The sequence below is a fragment of the Moschus berezovskii genome, chromosome X (assembly GCF_049115385.1).
Source record: "Moschus berezovskii isolate FMDL1 chromosome X, NW_MosBer_1.0, whole genome shotgun sequence".
In the NCBI taxonomy this organism is placed as follows: Eukaryota; Metazoa; Chordata; class Mammalia; order Artiodactyla; family Moschidae; genus Moschus; species Moschus berezovskii.
The window spans coordinates 8050414-8066871 of record NC_142488.1 but is presented as its reverse complement, the minus strand read 5'-3'; the positions used below and the strand labels follow the sequence as shown (position 1 = coordinate 8066871).

At 49.2% G+C, this 16458-nt stretch overlaps 1 protein-coding gene across 8 annotated transcripts in view; it reads right to left on the bottom strand.

Moving 5' to 3' along the window:
• The window catches only part of LOC129557897 (F-box-like/WD repeat-containing protein TBL1X), a 258767-nt gene that overhangs the window by 44307 nt on the left and 198002 nt on the right, over positions 1–16458 (bottom strand). For 5 of the 8 annotated variants that reach the window (XM_088833984.1, XM_088833980.1, XM_088833981.1 and 2 more), the window contains one exon: positions 15747–15857. The exons of the other annotated variants lie outside the window; for them this stretch is intronic. In XM_088833984.1, coding sequence (XP_088690110.1) covers positions 15747–15804 — 58 coding nt within the window. In that variant the 5' untranslated portion in view covers positions 15805–15857. The remainder of the gene's footprint in view (positions 1–15746; positions 15858–16458) is intronic. 8 annotated transcript variants of the gene reach the window in all.

The following is a 16458-nucleotide window of genomic DNA, read 5'->3' as shown; positions in this document are numbered from 1 at the left end:
GTGAGTCAACTCATCGCATGAGGTGGCCAAACTATTGGAGTTTCAGCTTTAGCATCAGTCCTTCCAATGAACACCCAGGATTGATCTCCTTTAGAATGGACTGGTTGGATCTACTTGCGATGCAAGGGACTCTCAAGAGTCTTCTCCAGCACCACAGTTCAAAAGCATCAATTCTTCGGCAATCAGCTTTCTTCACAGTCCAACTCTCACATCCATACATGACCACGGGAAAAACCATAGCCTTGACTAGACGGACCTTGGTTGGCAAAGTAATGTCTCTGCTTTTTAATAAACTATCTAGGTTGGTCATAACTTTCCTTCCAAGGAGTAAGCGTCTTTTAATTTCCTGGCTGCAATCACCATCTGCAGTGATTTTGGAGCCCCAAAAATAAAGTCTGACACTGTTTCCCCATCTATTTCCCATGAAGTGATGGGACCAGATGCCATGATCTTCGTTTTCTGAATGTTGCGCTTCAAGCGAACCTTTTCATTCTCCTCTTTCACTTTCAAGAGGCCTCTGAGTTCCTCTTCACTTTCTGCCATAAGGGTGGTGTCATCTGCATATGTGAGGTTACTGATATTTCTCCCGGCAATCTTGATTCCAGCTTTTGCTTCTTCCAGCCCAGCGTTCCTCATGATGTACTCTGCATAGAAGTTAAATAAGCAAGGTGACAATATACAACCTTGACGGACTGCTTTTCCTATTTGGAACCAGTCTGTTGTTCCATGTCCAGTTCTGACTGTTGCTTCCTAACCTGCATACAGGTTTCTGAAGAGGCAGGTCAGGTGGTCTGGGATTCCCATCTCTTTCAGAATGTTCCACAGTTTATTGTGATCCACACAGTCAAAGGCTTTGGCATAGTCAATGAAGCAGAAATAGATGCTCTTCTGGAACTCTCTTGCTTTCTCCATGATCCAGCGGATGTGGGCAATTTGATCTCTGGTGCCTCTGCCTTTTCTAAAACCTGCTTGATCATCTGGGAGTTCACGGTTCACATATTGCTGAAGCCTGGCTTGGATTGTATACAATTATGAGGAATGTAACAGAAATGGAGACACAGCATCTACTTTGACTAACTTGTTGATCTTTTTGATTGACTTTTCTTGAGACATAAGTGCCATGTAACAAAGTGTAAGCTTGGGGTATCCACTGTGATGATCTGACACATGGATATACATTGTGGAAGAATTACACAATAAGGTCAGCTCACATATGCAGCACTGCACATGCTTAACCTTTATTTACTTCACTGAGAATATTTCCATGATCTTAGCAACCTTAGCAACCTTCAAGTACCTAATATACCACTATGAAGGTAGGTTATAATCCATATCTTTTTGCTGTAATCCACTGCGAGTGTAAAGGTTACTAAATTTTGGGGAAGTCGCTCAGTCGTATCCGACGCTTGGCGACTGCATGGACTATACCACGGAATTCTCCAGACAGGAATCCTGGAGTGGGTAGCCTATCCCTCCTCTAGGGGATCTTACCAACCCAGGGATAGAACCCGGGTCTACTGCATTGTAGGCAGATTCTTTGTTTACCAGCTGAGCCACAATGGAAGCCCAAGAATACTGGAGTGGGAAGCCTATCCCTTCTCCCATGGATCTTCCCGGCCCAGGAATTGAACCGGGGTCTCCTACACTGCAGGCAGATTTTTTTAGCAACTGAGCTACCAGGGAAGACCGAATTCTGTGACTCCTTCCAGCAAATCATAGAGCCTAAGGATAGTCTAGGAGACAGGAACACATCACCAAAGAACTGGAAAGAAAGAAATGAGCCATTTCTGTTTCACTTGACTTAATTCCTTGCTCCCTCCCTCCCTTTCCTTCTGGGGATCAAATCCCAGTCCCAGCAGTGAAAATGCCAAGTCCTAGCCACTGGACCACCAGGGATTTCCCTCACCTGCTTTTAAATTACTTTTATCCTGTGCTCATGCGGACAAACCATTCAGGTATTCCTTACTTATTATCTGATGAAACGAATATTTTCCTGTATGCTTTCTAAAGCAAAGGCTACCACTGCCTCACAGAAGTGCTTGCCTTTACCGTTTCATAAAGATTCTCTTTTTAAACGGGGACAACATTAGCAATGTAAAAATGCCACCACAGTCAGAGAAATATTTTTAGCTACTCAGCTGAACAATGAGCTCTGAACCTGGGTTTAAATTAAGCTAGCTGAACCATTAAAATGCCTTCCCAAATCCGGGGCAGGATGGCGGGGGGGACGTGTCTAGCATAAGAAGACAGTCCAAGCTCCCAGGAAACACAGTGGAGCCTACGGGGTGATCTGTCAGCTGGTGGAATTAGAGGGCAATGCTGCTGAATCATTTCGGGAGACGCAATTATTCACGAATGTTAAGAGTAACACTCCTTCCCTGATTATCTAATCTCAGCGGGAGTCCCCCCCCCAATAAAAAACCAAAACCCAAAGAAAAACAAAACCCAGATTGAAGACAGCTACTCCCAATTATTTTATTATCTGCTGGAGAACAGCATTGGCAGAAGTCCCTCCTTCTTCGAGGGGAAAAGTACTCTGGAAAAATTTAATAAAAACAGGGACCGCTAGGACCAGTGTTAGAGTTCACTCGTGTCCTGGAGAAAGAATCAAAATGTAACCCAAGAAGATGAAAAAGAAGGAAGAAATGAGAATCTCGTGACAACTGCACTTTGCAATAAAAGCTAACTGAAGAAACACATCCCACAACTGAAGGATGTTATCAAGTTCTCAACTAGGGGTGGTTCTGCCCTCAGAGGGACATTTGGTAAAGGCATCTTTGGTAAAGACATCTTTGGTTGTCACCACGGAGGGTGAGGGGGCAGGGCGTTCTGTCATGCAGTGGGTGGAGTCCAGGGATGCGTTTTAAGAACCTACCATGGAGCATAGCCGCCCAGCCCATAGGTCAACAGTGCTGAGGTTCAGGAAGCCTGGCCTCTAGGAAAGGTTGAGCGTCTTTAGATAATGCAATGCTGTTCGGACCATTCAGAGTCCCTCCAAGAGATTCAGTTTAGTTTAGTTCAGTTGCTCAGTCGTATCCGACTCTTTGTGACTCCATGGACCGCAGCACAACAGGCCTCCCCGTCCATCACCAACTCCCGGAGTTCACTCAAACTCATGTCCATCGAGTTGGTGATGCCATCCAGCCATCTCATTCTCTGTCGTCCCCTTCTCCTCCTGCCCCCAATCCCTCCCAGCATCAGAGTCTTTTCCAGTGAGTCAACTCTTCGCATGAGGTGGCCAAAGGATTGGAGTTTCAGCTTCAGAATCAAGTCCTTCCAATGAACACCCAGGACTAATCTCCTTTAGTACGGACTGGTTGGATCTCCTTGCAGTCCAAGGGACGCTCAAGAGTCTCTTCCAACACCACAGCTCAAAAGCATCAATCCAAGAGATTAAGACCCTCAAACTGCCCACCTAGGAGAAATCTGCAAGGTGAAGACCACAATGGGGATATTAAAAACCTGGCAAGACACAGGACAAGGAGTGCAGAAGAACACTGGAGAACACTATTAAAATACTTATTGGTTTTCGGCTGTGATGGGTCTTCAGTGCTGTGGGCGGGCTTTTCTCTGGTTGTGGCCAGCTGTGGCTACTCTCGAGTCGCAGGGCCTGAGCTCCCCATTGCAGTGGCTTCTTTTGTTGAAAGAGCATGGGTTCGAGGGGCACGTGGGCTCAGTCGTTTCGGCTCATGGGCTTAGCGGCTCCCCAGCATGTGGCATCTTTCCGGACCAGGTATCGAACCCAGGTCCCCTGCAATGGCAGGTGGATTCCTATCCATGACGCTACTAGGGCACGTCCCTGAATATGGACTTTTATCCTTCTGCTAACGATACAGCCTTTCCAGCCCCTATGGTGCCAATCAAATGCTTCTCACAACAATGTCCCAGGAGGGGCCGGCCAGGTGAGCCTGGTCTATGATGCACACTTGAGTCTGCTGAATTACCAAGGAAGCAAAACTCTGGCTCTGGATATATGACAACCGCCATTCACCTTCAGAAGACTCTATTATTTTTCTGTTGCCAAAAGCCCCAGAATGGCTGTGTGGCTATCCGCTTCTAACCCATTATACAAAAGACACTCCATTAGAACCGAAGCCTGTGCCTTGGCTAACGACCTGCAAAATCTTAATTAAAATGTCTCAGCTGCATCTGAATTACTGACCACCTTCTCCATCTCAGTGATAGGCAAAGCTCTGCAGACCATGGAAGCGCAAAGTCATGATTTCTCTGGTCTTTTTTTTATTTCAGTAATTTCAAGATTATCATGAGGTCACAGGAAGCTGTGAAAACAGCGGAGTCATTTCACCCAGCCACCTTCAACGGTGACATCTTTTCTCGCCGTAAGACAGTATCAAAACCAGGGAGTGACAATCAGCTGACGGGTCACCTGACTGCAAACCTTCAGCTTTCCTCCTTTCTGATCGGTGTGTAAGCATTACCCAGGCACACAGCGTCTATGTGAAAGCCACTCAGTCGTGTCTGACTCTTTGTGGCCCCATGGACTGTAGCCCTCCAGGCTCCTCTGTCCATGGGATTCTCCAGGCAAGAATACTGCAGTGGTTTGCCTTTCTCCAGGGGATCTTCCCCACCCAGAGATAGAACCTAGGTTTCCTGCATTGGCAGGTAAATACCTTTTTTTGTTTTTAAACCACTGAGCCACCTGGGAAGCACTTATTCAGTGAATTACACCATGTGAGATCCTCTCGGGCCAGGGATCAAACCTGTGTCACCTGCATTGGCAGGGGAATTTTTAATCCCTGGACCACCAATATGCATAATTTTTACACTGCTCGGGAACATTTCTGCAGAGTCATACCTCTGTGTGTTCAGAACAGAACCAACCTTCGGCTCTGTGCTTGGACTTGCCTTTGGAGAGAAAATGCCACCTAAATCTTACTCTAAATCTGACGTGAGGAGGGGTGGGGCATAGGTGTGTGCTACATGGTCAGGAAATCTTTCTAACCATTCTCCTAACAGAAGCTCCAAAAAATGAATGGAAAAATGCCATCTACCTTCCATCTAAAACCTCAAGAGTCTGGTGATGTAACATTTATTCACAAGGGTAATATAGAACACAAAGCCATGTGTGTATTATGTAAACCAAAGGAAACTCACCTGATTCTACCTGGCCAGTCACGTGAGTGCAGATATGGGAGCGGGACCAATCCATCCTAAAGGAAATAGACCCTGAATACTCCCTGGAAGGACTGATACTGAAGCTTTAGTGCCAATCCTCTGAGCACTTGATGCAAAGAGCAGACTTACTGGAAAAGACGCTGATGCTGGGAAAGATTGAAGGTGGGAGGAGAAGGGGACGACAGAGGATGAGATGGTTGGATGGCATCACTGACTCAATGGACAAGAGTTTGAGTAAGCTCCGGGAGTCGGCGATGGACAGGAAGGCCCGGCGGGCTGCAGTCATGGGGTCTCAAAGGGTCGGACACGACCGAGCAACTGAACAACGACAGAAAATAGCACCTGTCCTGTGTGCAGATGCTTACGTTCGAAAACCACCAGCGCTCCTCGCAGAAGACGGCAGGTACTCAACAGATATGCATAGATTAGCCTCTGGACCATGAATCATGACAAAGTAGGAAGTATATTTTACTGTAGAAGAAGTTTCCAATCTTATCCAAAGGTGTTTAATTTTTGAGTCTTTATCCAACGTGTCACCATGCTGCTCCTGTTCTATGTTCTGGGGTTTTTTGGCCTCGAGGCACATGGCATCTTAGCTCCCCAACCAGGGATCGAACTCACAACCCCTGCAATGGGAGATGAAGTCTTAACCACTGGACCACCAGGGAAGTCCCTTGAAGGTCTTTTTGTTGCTGTTCGGTCGCTAAGTTGTACCCGAGACTCTCTTTTGAGACGCCCACGGACTGCAGCACACCAGGCGCAAATGTTTTAAAATCCCCACAGTAAGCAGAGAAATGCACCATCGTGTTGATTTCTGATAGACGCGAAATGAGTTTCTGCCATCTGCGCCCTAACGAAAGGCTGCTTTCATTGTCTAAAGTGTTTCAAATGACCGCCACTGGGGACACCCAGCCTGGTAACACCTGACAAAACATGAGGGAAACTCAATTTCTCACTCGTGTTTCTTGTTCGCTGTCAAAGCTACCACCACAGTCGCCAAAAGGTTTTGATTAAGGGCTCTGTTTTTCATGGCGTGCAGATGTTGGGCACAACGCTAGAGGTAGGGGAAATACTTCCCCCAAGCCATGAATACCTTGGGTGAATTTGCATGAATACCCATGCAAATCAATGCACTTGCAGTTTTAGCTTCTGCCTTCCCAGGTGGGGCCATGGTAATGAACCTGACTGCCCATGCAGGAGACTCAGAGGACGTGGGTTCGATCCCTGGGTAGCGAAGATCCCCTGGAGGAGGGATTGCCAATGCATTCTAGTACTCTTGCCTGGGAAGTCCCATGGACACAGGAGCCTGGTGGGCTACAGTTCATGGGGTCGCAAAGAGTCGGACATGACTTAGGGACTAAGCATATCAAGTTCAGTTCACTCAGTCGTGTCCGACTCTTTGCGACCAGGCTTCCCTGTCCATCACCAACTCCCGGAGTTACTCAAACTCACGTCCATCAGGTCAGTGATGCCATCCAGCCATCTCATCCTCTGTTGTCCCCCTCTCCTTCCACCTTCAATCTTTCCCAGAATCAGGGTCTTTCCTAATGAGTCAGCTCTTTGCATCAGGTGGCCAAAGTATTGGAGTTTCAGCTTCAGCCCTTCCAAAGAATATACAGGACTGATCTCCTTTAGGATGGACTGGTTGGATCTCCTTGCAGTCCAAGGGACTCTCAAGAGTCTTCTCCAACACCACAGTGCAAAAGCATCAATTCTTTGGTGATCAGCTTTCTTCACAGTCCAACTCTCACATCCATACATGACCACGGGAAAAACCATAGCCTTGACCAGATGGACCTTTGTCTGCAATATAATGTCTCTGCTTTTTAATATGCTGTCTAGGTTGGTCACAGCTTTTCTTCCAAGGAGCAAGCGTCTTTTAATTTCATGGCTGCAGTATCTACCTGTTGTCTATCTAGCAACAGAGCCTCCCACCCAGTTTCCTGCAGAGGGTGCACTGGCTCAGGAGAAGCAGGCGGGCACGTGTGGACCCTGTCCCACTCAGCGGATCCACGGGAACCACGACCCTGGTAATAGGCTCACGGATGCTGATTTCAAACCCCGAGAGGAAGCATTAACATTTCATCAGTATCGTGCAGATATATCTGCAGGGGGCCAATGTCCTTTTACCTACTTTGCAATATTCCCTGCGCCCCAGGCACCCGATTATCAATAGCTCCGCGGCAGGAATGAAATCTAGAACACCACCAGCGGTTGTGAAATGCCTTGCTGTTGAGTGAGATAGAAGCGGACACAGTGGATTCTGATAAACGGAACCCACTTTGGTCACCTGGCCCAGCAGTGCACCTCCCAGATACCCGCCCAAGAAAAAGGAAAAGCCCAGACCACAAAAGCCTGTGTGCAAATGCCCCTAGGAGCCTTAGTTGTAACTTGGAAACCACAAAATGCTCTTCCACAGGACAAACGGCTAACCACCCTGCATCCATAAAATGGAATACCGGGGCGGGCTCGGTGTCTCAAGTCATGTCCAACTCTTTGCGACCCCATGGACCACAGCCTGCCAGGCTCCTCTGTCCATAGGACGTTCCAGGCAAGAATACTGGAGTGGGTTGCCATGCCCTCCTCCAGGGGATCTTCGCGACCCGGGAATGGAACCCGCATCTCCTGCACTGGCAGACGGGTTCTTTACCACTGTGGAAGCCCATATAGCATATATCAGAAGTACTACTGAAGTATGGACCGGCATTATCCAATCTCAGATGCACTGAGTCAGAAAAGCCAGACTCTCGAGGGCACACGCTGCAGATATTCAGTTCTCAGTCATCCTGGCAGAGGCAACCCTCCAGTGCCAGGAAGCGGACTGGAGGTCACCAGCCGCTGCGGTAGGGTGAGGGGTGGACTACGAAGGTTCAAGTGGGACGTTTTGGGGGTGGGGGAACCATTCCATATCTTGCCTGTGCAGGTGTTTGCATCACTGAACATCTGGCAGACGCTGCACATCTGGACTCCAGAAAGGGTCAATTTTATGGCGTGAAAATTATACTCTACATAAAAGAAAAAAAATACATGGTAGAGATGAAGGTGCGGAGGCATGGAGAAGCTGGACACCGATCGTGAAGGGAACTGATAGGCTGGTTGGCAGAGACGCTCTGCCTCAATCTGCTTCTTAAAAATCGTCCGGATGACAAAAGTGACCACATGATTAAGCCCCAGGAAGCAGAGGCCGATGGACTCCTAGCCCTCAGAAGCGGACTGCCGCAACTCATGCAAACATAAATAAATAAATAAAAGCGCAACTAAGCCACTTTGCTGCTGGGGCTGCTCTAAATCTCCAGCTGAACTGGAAAAAAAAAAAAAAAGCCTTGCTCACTAACTGATCTCCTTATCTGGCTGCCATGAGGAGCAACCATAAACAATAGCATCCAGACAGCGCCTTCCACAGGCACGGCCCTTGCTTTAGACAACAGTGACGCCATGAAACCCCGTCTGCCTTAGAGGCTGTGGAATCCATGGCAGGGCGGAGGGAGGCCAGAGAAGAACCCTGCTGCTGCTGCCAAGTCGCTTCAGTCGTGTCCGACTCTGTGCGACCCCAGAGACAGCAGCCCACCAGGCTCCCCCGTCCCTGGGATTCTCCAGGCAAGAACACTGGAGCGGGTTGCCATTTCCTTCTCCAATGCATGAAAGTGAAAAGTGAAAGTGAAGTCGCTCAGTTGTGTCCGACTCTTAGCGACCCCGCGGACTGCAGCCCACCAGGCTCCTCCGTCCATGGGATTTTCCAGGCAAGAGTACTGGAGTGGGGTGCCATCGCCTTCTGCAAGAGAAGAATCCTAGATGATGCAAATCCTGCCTGTTAAGGGCAGAAAAGGAAGCAAGCCCCTTTCCAAGATACTTTCCCTGACTTTGAGGAGATGTGATGAGCATTTTGTCGTAACACTTTCAGGAAAGTGCTGCTTCTGTACCGCACCTCCCAGCTATCTGGTGGGCTGGGGTGCCTGAGCAATCAAATCTTCTGATGGGGACTGTCTTCTCTGCAGCCCCGAACATCCTGACTGGCACATGTGCTGCAGGACTCTGCACCAGCCCAGCCCCTGCCATAGCAGAGAACTTGTGCCTCGAGGCGGGGTGGAACATGCCAGGTCTACCCACTGCCTGGTTGTAAAGAGCAGACCCCCCAGAGATCCAGAGGTCTGCCTTCCTGCAGGGTCCTCCCCACCCACCGTCTCCCAACCTCCTGCAAACACACGTTCTACACACACAGCCTGGGGGGGGGTGACACGACTGGAAGACTTGGAAATGGAACTTTCGAACCGCTAGCGGAGAAGCCACGCTGGGAGGAGGTGAGTGAGTCACCTAGCGTGATAGAGAATTTATGGATGATGGGTTTGATGCTGGTTAAGGAGAGAGAGCACAGATACTTGATCAGGAGGGTCTTTCCTTTTCATTCCTGCCTTCTTTTTCTTCCCCTTTCTCCCCGTCCCTAATCTTCCTTCTCCTTCCTTCTTCTCCCTTCCATTTCCCTCCCCTTCCTTTCAGCGAGAAAGGAGACATGATGAGGCCATCCTTCCTTTCAGTTAGAAAGGAGACATCATGAGGCCAAGAACGTGCTCCGTCCACTTGATGGCTGCTCAGTAAATTCCCCGGTGGCTCAGTCAGTAAAGAATGTGCCTGCAATGCAGGAAGCCTGGGTTCGATCCCTGGGTCGGGAAGATCCCCTGGAGAAGGGAATGGCTCCCCACTCCAGGATGCTTGCCCAGGAAATCTGACGGACAGAGGAGCCTGGTGGGCCACAGCCCACGTGGTTGCAAAAAGTCGGACACAACTGAGCAACTAAACCTCCACCTAACCAAAGCGTAAGGATTTGAGATAAATGTCAAACAATCCCACCATGAACACTTAACAACATTCGGCGTTTCTTCTTTGGAGTACGTCGTACGGGGGTACCAGAGGCAGCTCCTGGACACACAAAGTCGTCAGGGGCACACACACTCATCTCTCAACTCCTCGCTCGATCTATGGGATTCTACTCGAGGCTCTGACAAATTACGACAGCCGCTCAGCAGACGCTACACACAATTGGCATTGATGGAATTCTATACATTGCGTCTCCCAAGGCTCCTCACCCAGTTGCCTGGTTACAGAAAGTTTCTCAACAAATGAGGAACAAATGTAAACAAATCCTAAAAAAGGAAGTCTCGCTTTTCTGTGGGGAGGCATAGACATTTCTGTGTTTATTCAAAGAGGCCAGCAACGCTCTTGCCCCGGGGGGCCCGTGAGGACTACCCACCAGGAGAAACCTTTCTCTGGGTTACACAGAAGTTTTCCTTTGCAAGTCTCTATTTACCCTCATGTTCATAAACAGAGGGACGGCAGTTTCACCTTAAGATTGTTTACACATTTGGAGCGCACTTTTTCAGCCTATTTTTGTGCAGGTGTTTCTAGAGGGAAAGAATCCTGAATTCCAAGCTGCAAGTCTTCGGGGAGGCACGGTTTGGGACGTCTAATTTTCATCTGCAGACATCTCTGGGAATCTATGAGATCAGTGCTGGGAGGACACTTGGAGTCCAGGTGAGAGATTTCCTGGTTAATTTCTGAGGTTAGGTTATCACAGTTGTGGGCGTGACCTCCCTGATGGACGAGGGATGGTACATGTTTTCTTCTGCTCGTCATTTTTTTTATACGAAGCATCTAGCAAGAGCTAATCCAAATGGTCAAATGTGTATGTTGAAGAAGGCGTACTTTTCATGAATAATGCTAGCTATGGTTGACAGCAGAAACAAAGACCTCAGGCTTGCATGGGGAGAGGTTTATTTATAACATGTGGCAGGCCGCACGTATTTCATCTTTTTTGATCGAGGATCAGAATCGAGCCATTTGGGTCGCCTGCAAGACTGGCCCATCTCACCCTTCTGGGCTGATTCTGAAAGAGTCTGGACCCAGGGACTCACACTTGGATCACCCTCAATGATACCATGTGTGGAAGTGGGATGTGAGAACTGGCTTCTTTCTTGAATAATCAATTTGCAGACTATAGAAAACACGACACAAAGTGCATAAACCTTCAGTATGTGCAGAACCAACTGTTATAGCTCTAACTGTGTCCCCTGCAACTCCATAGGTTGGTAGTCCTAGCCCCACAGTATGGCTCAGAATGTGACGGCGTTTGGAAGATGGTCCCTGCAGATGTCATTTGTTAACACAAAGTTGTGCTGGAATACTGTGAGCCCCCTAATCCAGTATGACTGTGTCTTTACGAAAAGGAGAAATCTGACACACGTGGACAGAGAGTTACGTGCACACAGGGAGAACGCCTCGTGAAGGTGAAGGCAGGTCTCGGGGGACGAAGCGCCTACAAAGCAAGGAGTGCCAAAGACGGGCCAGCCGAAGCTGGCAGACAGGCTGGAGCAGACCCCCTTGAGGCAGACTGTCGCGGGAAGAAAGCAAGGCAGCTGGCACCCTGCTTCAGGCTGCTGTCCTCCACGGCGCTGGGACGGTGCATTTCTGTTCAAGCCAGCCCACTGAGTTACCCCACACCAGTTCTGTACACGGATCTGTAACCAGCCCACAAATGCTGTGGTCAGGACCAAGAACACCAAACCCCCCACCACACACACACATATATATATGTACCATATTTATACACCAGCCCACAAATGCCCTCCCTATGGTGGGGGCTGAGAACATCCAATCACCCCACCCCCATGTATGTACACCATATATATACACCAGCCCACAAATGCCCTCCCTATGGTGGGGGCTGAGAATATCCAATCACCCCAGTCCCCATGTATGTACACCATATGTATACACCAGCCCACAAATGCCCTTCCTATGGTGGGGGCTGAGAACATCCAATCACCCCACTCCCATGTATATACACCATACGTATACACCAGCCCACAAGAGCCCTCCCTATGGTGGGGGGTGAGAACATCCAATCACCCCAGTCCCCATGTATGTACACCATACATATACACCAGCCCACAAATGCCCTCCCTATGGTGGGGGCTGAGAATCTTCAATCACCCCACCCCCATGTATGTACACCATACGTATACACCAGCCCACAAATGCCCTCCCTATGGTGGGGGCTGAGAACATCCAATCACCCCACTCCCATGTATATGCACCATATGTATACACCAGCCCACAAGAGCCCTCCCTATGGTGGGGGCTGAGAACATCCAATCACCCCACCCCCATGTATGTACACCATATATATACACCAGCCCACAAATGCCCTCCCTATGGTGGGGGCTGAGAATATCCAATCACCCCAGTCCCCATGTATGTACACCATATGTATACACCAGCCCACAAATGCCCTTCCTATGGTGGGGGCTGAGAACATCCAATCACCCCACTCCCATGTATATACACCATACGTATACACCAGCCCACAAGAGCCCTCCCTATGGTGGGGGGTGAGAACATCCAATCACCCCAGTCCCCATGTATGTACACCATACATATACACCAGCCCACAAATGCCCTCCCTATGGTGGGGGCTGAGAATCTTCAATCACCCCACCCCCATGTATGTACACCATACGTATACACCAGCCCACAAATGCCCTCCCTATGGTGGGGGCTGAGAACATCCAATCACCCCACTCCCATGTATATGCACCATATGTATACACCAGCCCACAAGAGCCCTCCCTATGGTGGGGGCTGAGAACATCCAATCACCCCACCCCCATGTATGTACACCATATATATACACCAGCCCACAAATGCCCTCCCTATGGTGGGGGCTGAGAATATCCAATCACCCCAGTCCCCATGTATGTACACCATATGTATACACCAGCCCACAAATGCCCTCCCTATGGTGGGGGCTGAGAACATCCAATCACCCCACTCCCATGTATATACACCATACGTATACACCAGCCCACAAGAGCCCTCCCTATGGTGGGGGGTGAGAACATCCAATCACCCCAGTCCCCATGTATGTACACCATACGTATACACCAGCCCACAAATGCCCTCCCTGTGGTGGGGGCTGAGAACATCCAATCACCCCACCCCCATGTATGTACACCATATGTATACACCAGCCCACAAATGCCCTTCCTATGGTGGGGGCTGAGAATATCCAATCACCCCAGTCCCCATGTATGTACACCATATGTATACACCAGCCCACAAATGCCCTTCCTATGGTGGGGGCTGAGAACATCCAATCACCCCACTCCCATGTATATACACCATACGTATACACCAGCCCACAAGAGCCCTCCCTATGGTGGGGGGTGAGAACATCCAATCACCCCACCCCCATGTATGTACACCATATGTATACACCAGCCCACAAATGCCCTCCCTATGGTGGGGGCTGAGAACATCCAATCACCCCACTCCCATGTATATGCACCATATGTATACACCAGCCCACAAGAGCCCTCCCTATGGTGGGGGCTGAGAACATCCAATCACCCCAGTCCCCATGTATATACACCATATGTATACAGTTCATTTCAGTTCAGTCGCTCAGTCGTGTCTGACTCTTTGCGACCCCCTGAATTACAGCACTCCAGACCTCCCTGTCCATCACCACCAGCCCACAAATGCCCTCCCTAGTGTGGGGGCTGAGAACATCCAATCACCCCACTCCCCATGTATATACATCATATGTATATACCAGCCCACAAGAGCCCTCCCTATGGTGGGGGCTGAGCACACCCAATCACCCCACCATATACACACACACACATATATATACACCATACATACATACCAGACCACAAATGCCCTCGCCATGGTGGGGGCTGAGAACATAAAATCACCCCACCTTCATACGTATACTCCAGCCCATAAATATCCTCCCTATGGTGGGGGCCAAGAACACCAAACACCCCACCCCCATACACACACACACACACACACACACATATATATACACACACCCTCACACAGACACACACACACCCCCCACATTTATATGTTTGCTTGTGCGCTTAGTCACTTAGTCGTGTCCGAGACACTTTGCGACCCCATGGACTGCAGCCCGCCAGGCTCCTCTGTCCATGGGATTCTCCAGGCACGAACAGTGGAGTGGGTTGCCATGCCCTCCTCCAGGGGATCTTCCCGACCCAGGAATTGAACTGGGGTCTCCTGCATTGCAGGCGGATTCTTTGCCAGCTGAGCTACCAGGGAAGTCCCCATATTTATACACCAGCCCACAGATGCCTCTCCTATGGTTGGGGCTGAGAACACTCAGATCACCCCACCCTCCATGTAAATACACCACATGTATACACCAGCCCATAAACATCCTGCCGATGGTGGGGGCCAAGGACTCCTTATCACCCCACCCTATAATATATATACCATACATACGCAGCAGCCCACAAATGCCTACCCTGTGGTGGGGGCCGAGAACATGAAATCACCCCACCGCCATACATATACACCATATGTATGTGAAGTTAAAGTTGCTCAGTCGTGTCCAACTCTTTGCGACCCCATGGACGATACAGTCCATAGAATTCTCCAGGCCAGAACACTGGAGTGGGTAGCCTTTCCCTTCTCCAGGGGATCTTCCCAACCCAGGTCTCCCGCATTGCAGGCGGATTCTTTACCAGCTGAGCCACCCGGGAAGCCCACATGTATATATCAGCCAATAAATACCCTCCCTATGGTGGGTACCAAGAACACCAATCACCCCACTCCCACACATACACACATCATATTTATACACCAGCCCACAAAAGCCTTCCCTATGGTGAGGGCTGAGAACATCCAATCACTCCACCTCCCCATGTATATACACCATATGTATACACCAGCCCATAAATACCCTCCCCTATGGTGGGGGCCAAGAACACCAAATGCCCCACCCCCATATAGATACACCATACATATACACGAGACCACAAAGGCCCTCCCGAGGATGGGGACCCAGAACACCAAATCCTCCCCACCCTTCCCCACATCTATCACAATGGCTCTTGATCTTAATGGGCTTCCCTTGTGGCTGAGCTGGTAAAGAATCTGCCTGCAATGCAGGAGACCTGTGTTGTATCCCTGGGTAGGGAAGATGCCCCTGGAGAAGGGAAAGGCCACCCACTCCAGTATTCTTGCCTGGAGAATCTCACGGACAGAGGAGTCTGGTCAGCTATAGGTCTTTGGGTTACGAAGACTCAGACAGGACTATGTGACTAACACTTGAGTTCACTTTATTAGAGGTACTTCCTTGGTGGCTTAAGATGGTAAAGAATCTGCCTGCAATTTAAGAGGCCTGGGTTTGATCCCTGGGTTGGGAAGATGCCCCTGGAGAAGGGAAAGGCCACCCACTCCAGTATTCTGGCCTGGAGAATCCCTCGGACTGGACAGTCCACGGGGTCGCAAAGAGTCGGACAGGACTGAGCGACTTTCACTTTCCCTTCACTTGATCTTCATTCCAGGATGGTTTCAGGTGAACCGAAATGTCAGTGGAAACGAGAACACGATCCCTCATCCCGCCCCACGAGCAGGAAGGACGGCCCAGCCCCTTCTCCGCCTCCCTTTGGTCTTCTGAGTAAGAGCATCCCGAGCTCTTTCTTCTCTCTACCCCGGGTTTTCCATCCGTGGTTGCTGGCCCTGCACGTGGCGTGTTGGAAGAAGGCGTTTTTTTCCCCGCTCTGGACAGGAAGCCGGCTTCTTACCTGACTCCTGGAGATATCGGTACACCAGGAAGTTCACCTCGTCACTGGTAATGCTCATCTTAGCCTCACCTCGCGGGGATGAGGTCTTTACGAAGCAGCAGCCACCACCCTCTGTCGGAAAAGGCGAGAGGAGAAAGCGGAGAGACGTTTCAGACACTGCCTGCGTGTTCCTCCTCGACCGCGTTTCTTTTGGAAAACAACTGACACACGTAATACTCAGGAGGCAGCTAATGCCCGATTCCTGCTGCATCTTCTGGTCACATAAAGGTTTTATAATTATCTAAACATATACACAGACAGGTGAAAAACTTCCCCTGTATTTCCTGGTGACATAAAGCTTTATAATTATCTAAACATATATACATACAGGTGAAAATTTTCCTTGTATTTTCTGCTGACATAAAGCTTTTATAATTATCTAAACGTATAAACACACAGGTGAAAATTTCCCCCTGTATTTCCTGGTGACAAAAAGCTTTTATAATTACCTAAATATATAAAGATACAGGTGAAAAATTTTCCCTGTATTTCCTGGTGACATAAAGCTTTCATAATTATTTAAACATATAAACATACAGGTGAAAAGTTTCCTCCAAAACATGAGTTGATGCGTTTCATAATGCTGGCACAGACTCATCTGTAAACCACATTAACGGATACAAAATCAGGGGCACCAGAAAATGGGAACATCGCAACTTGATTCACTTAAGAT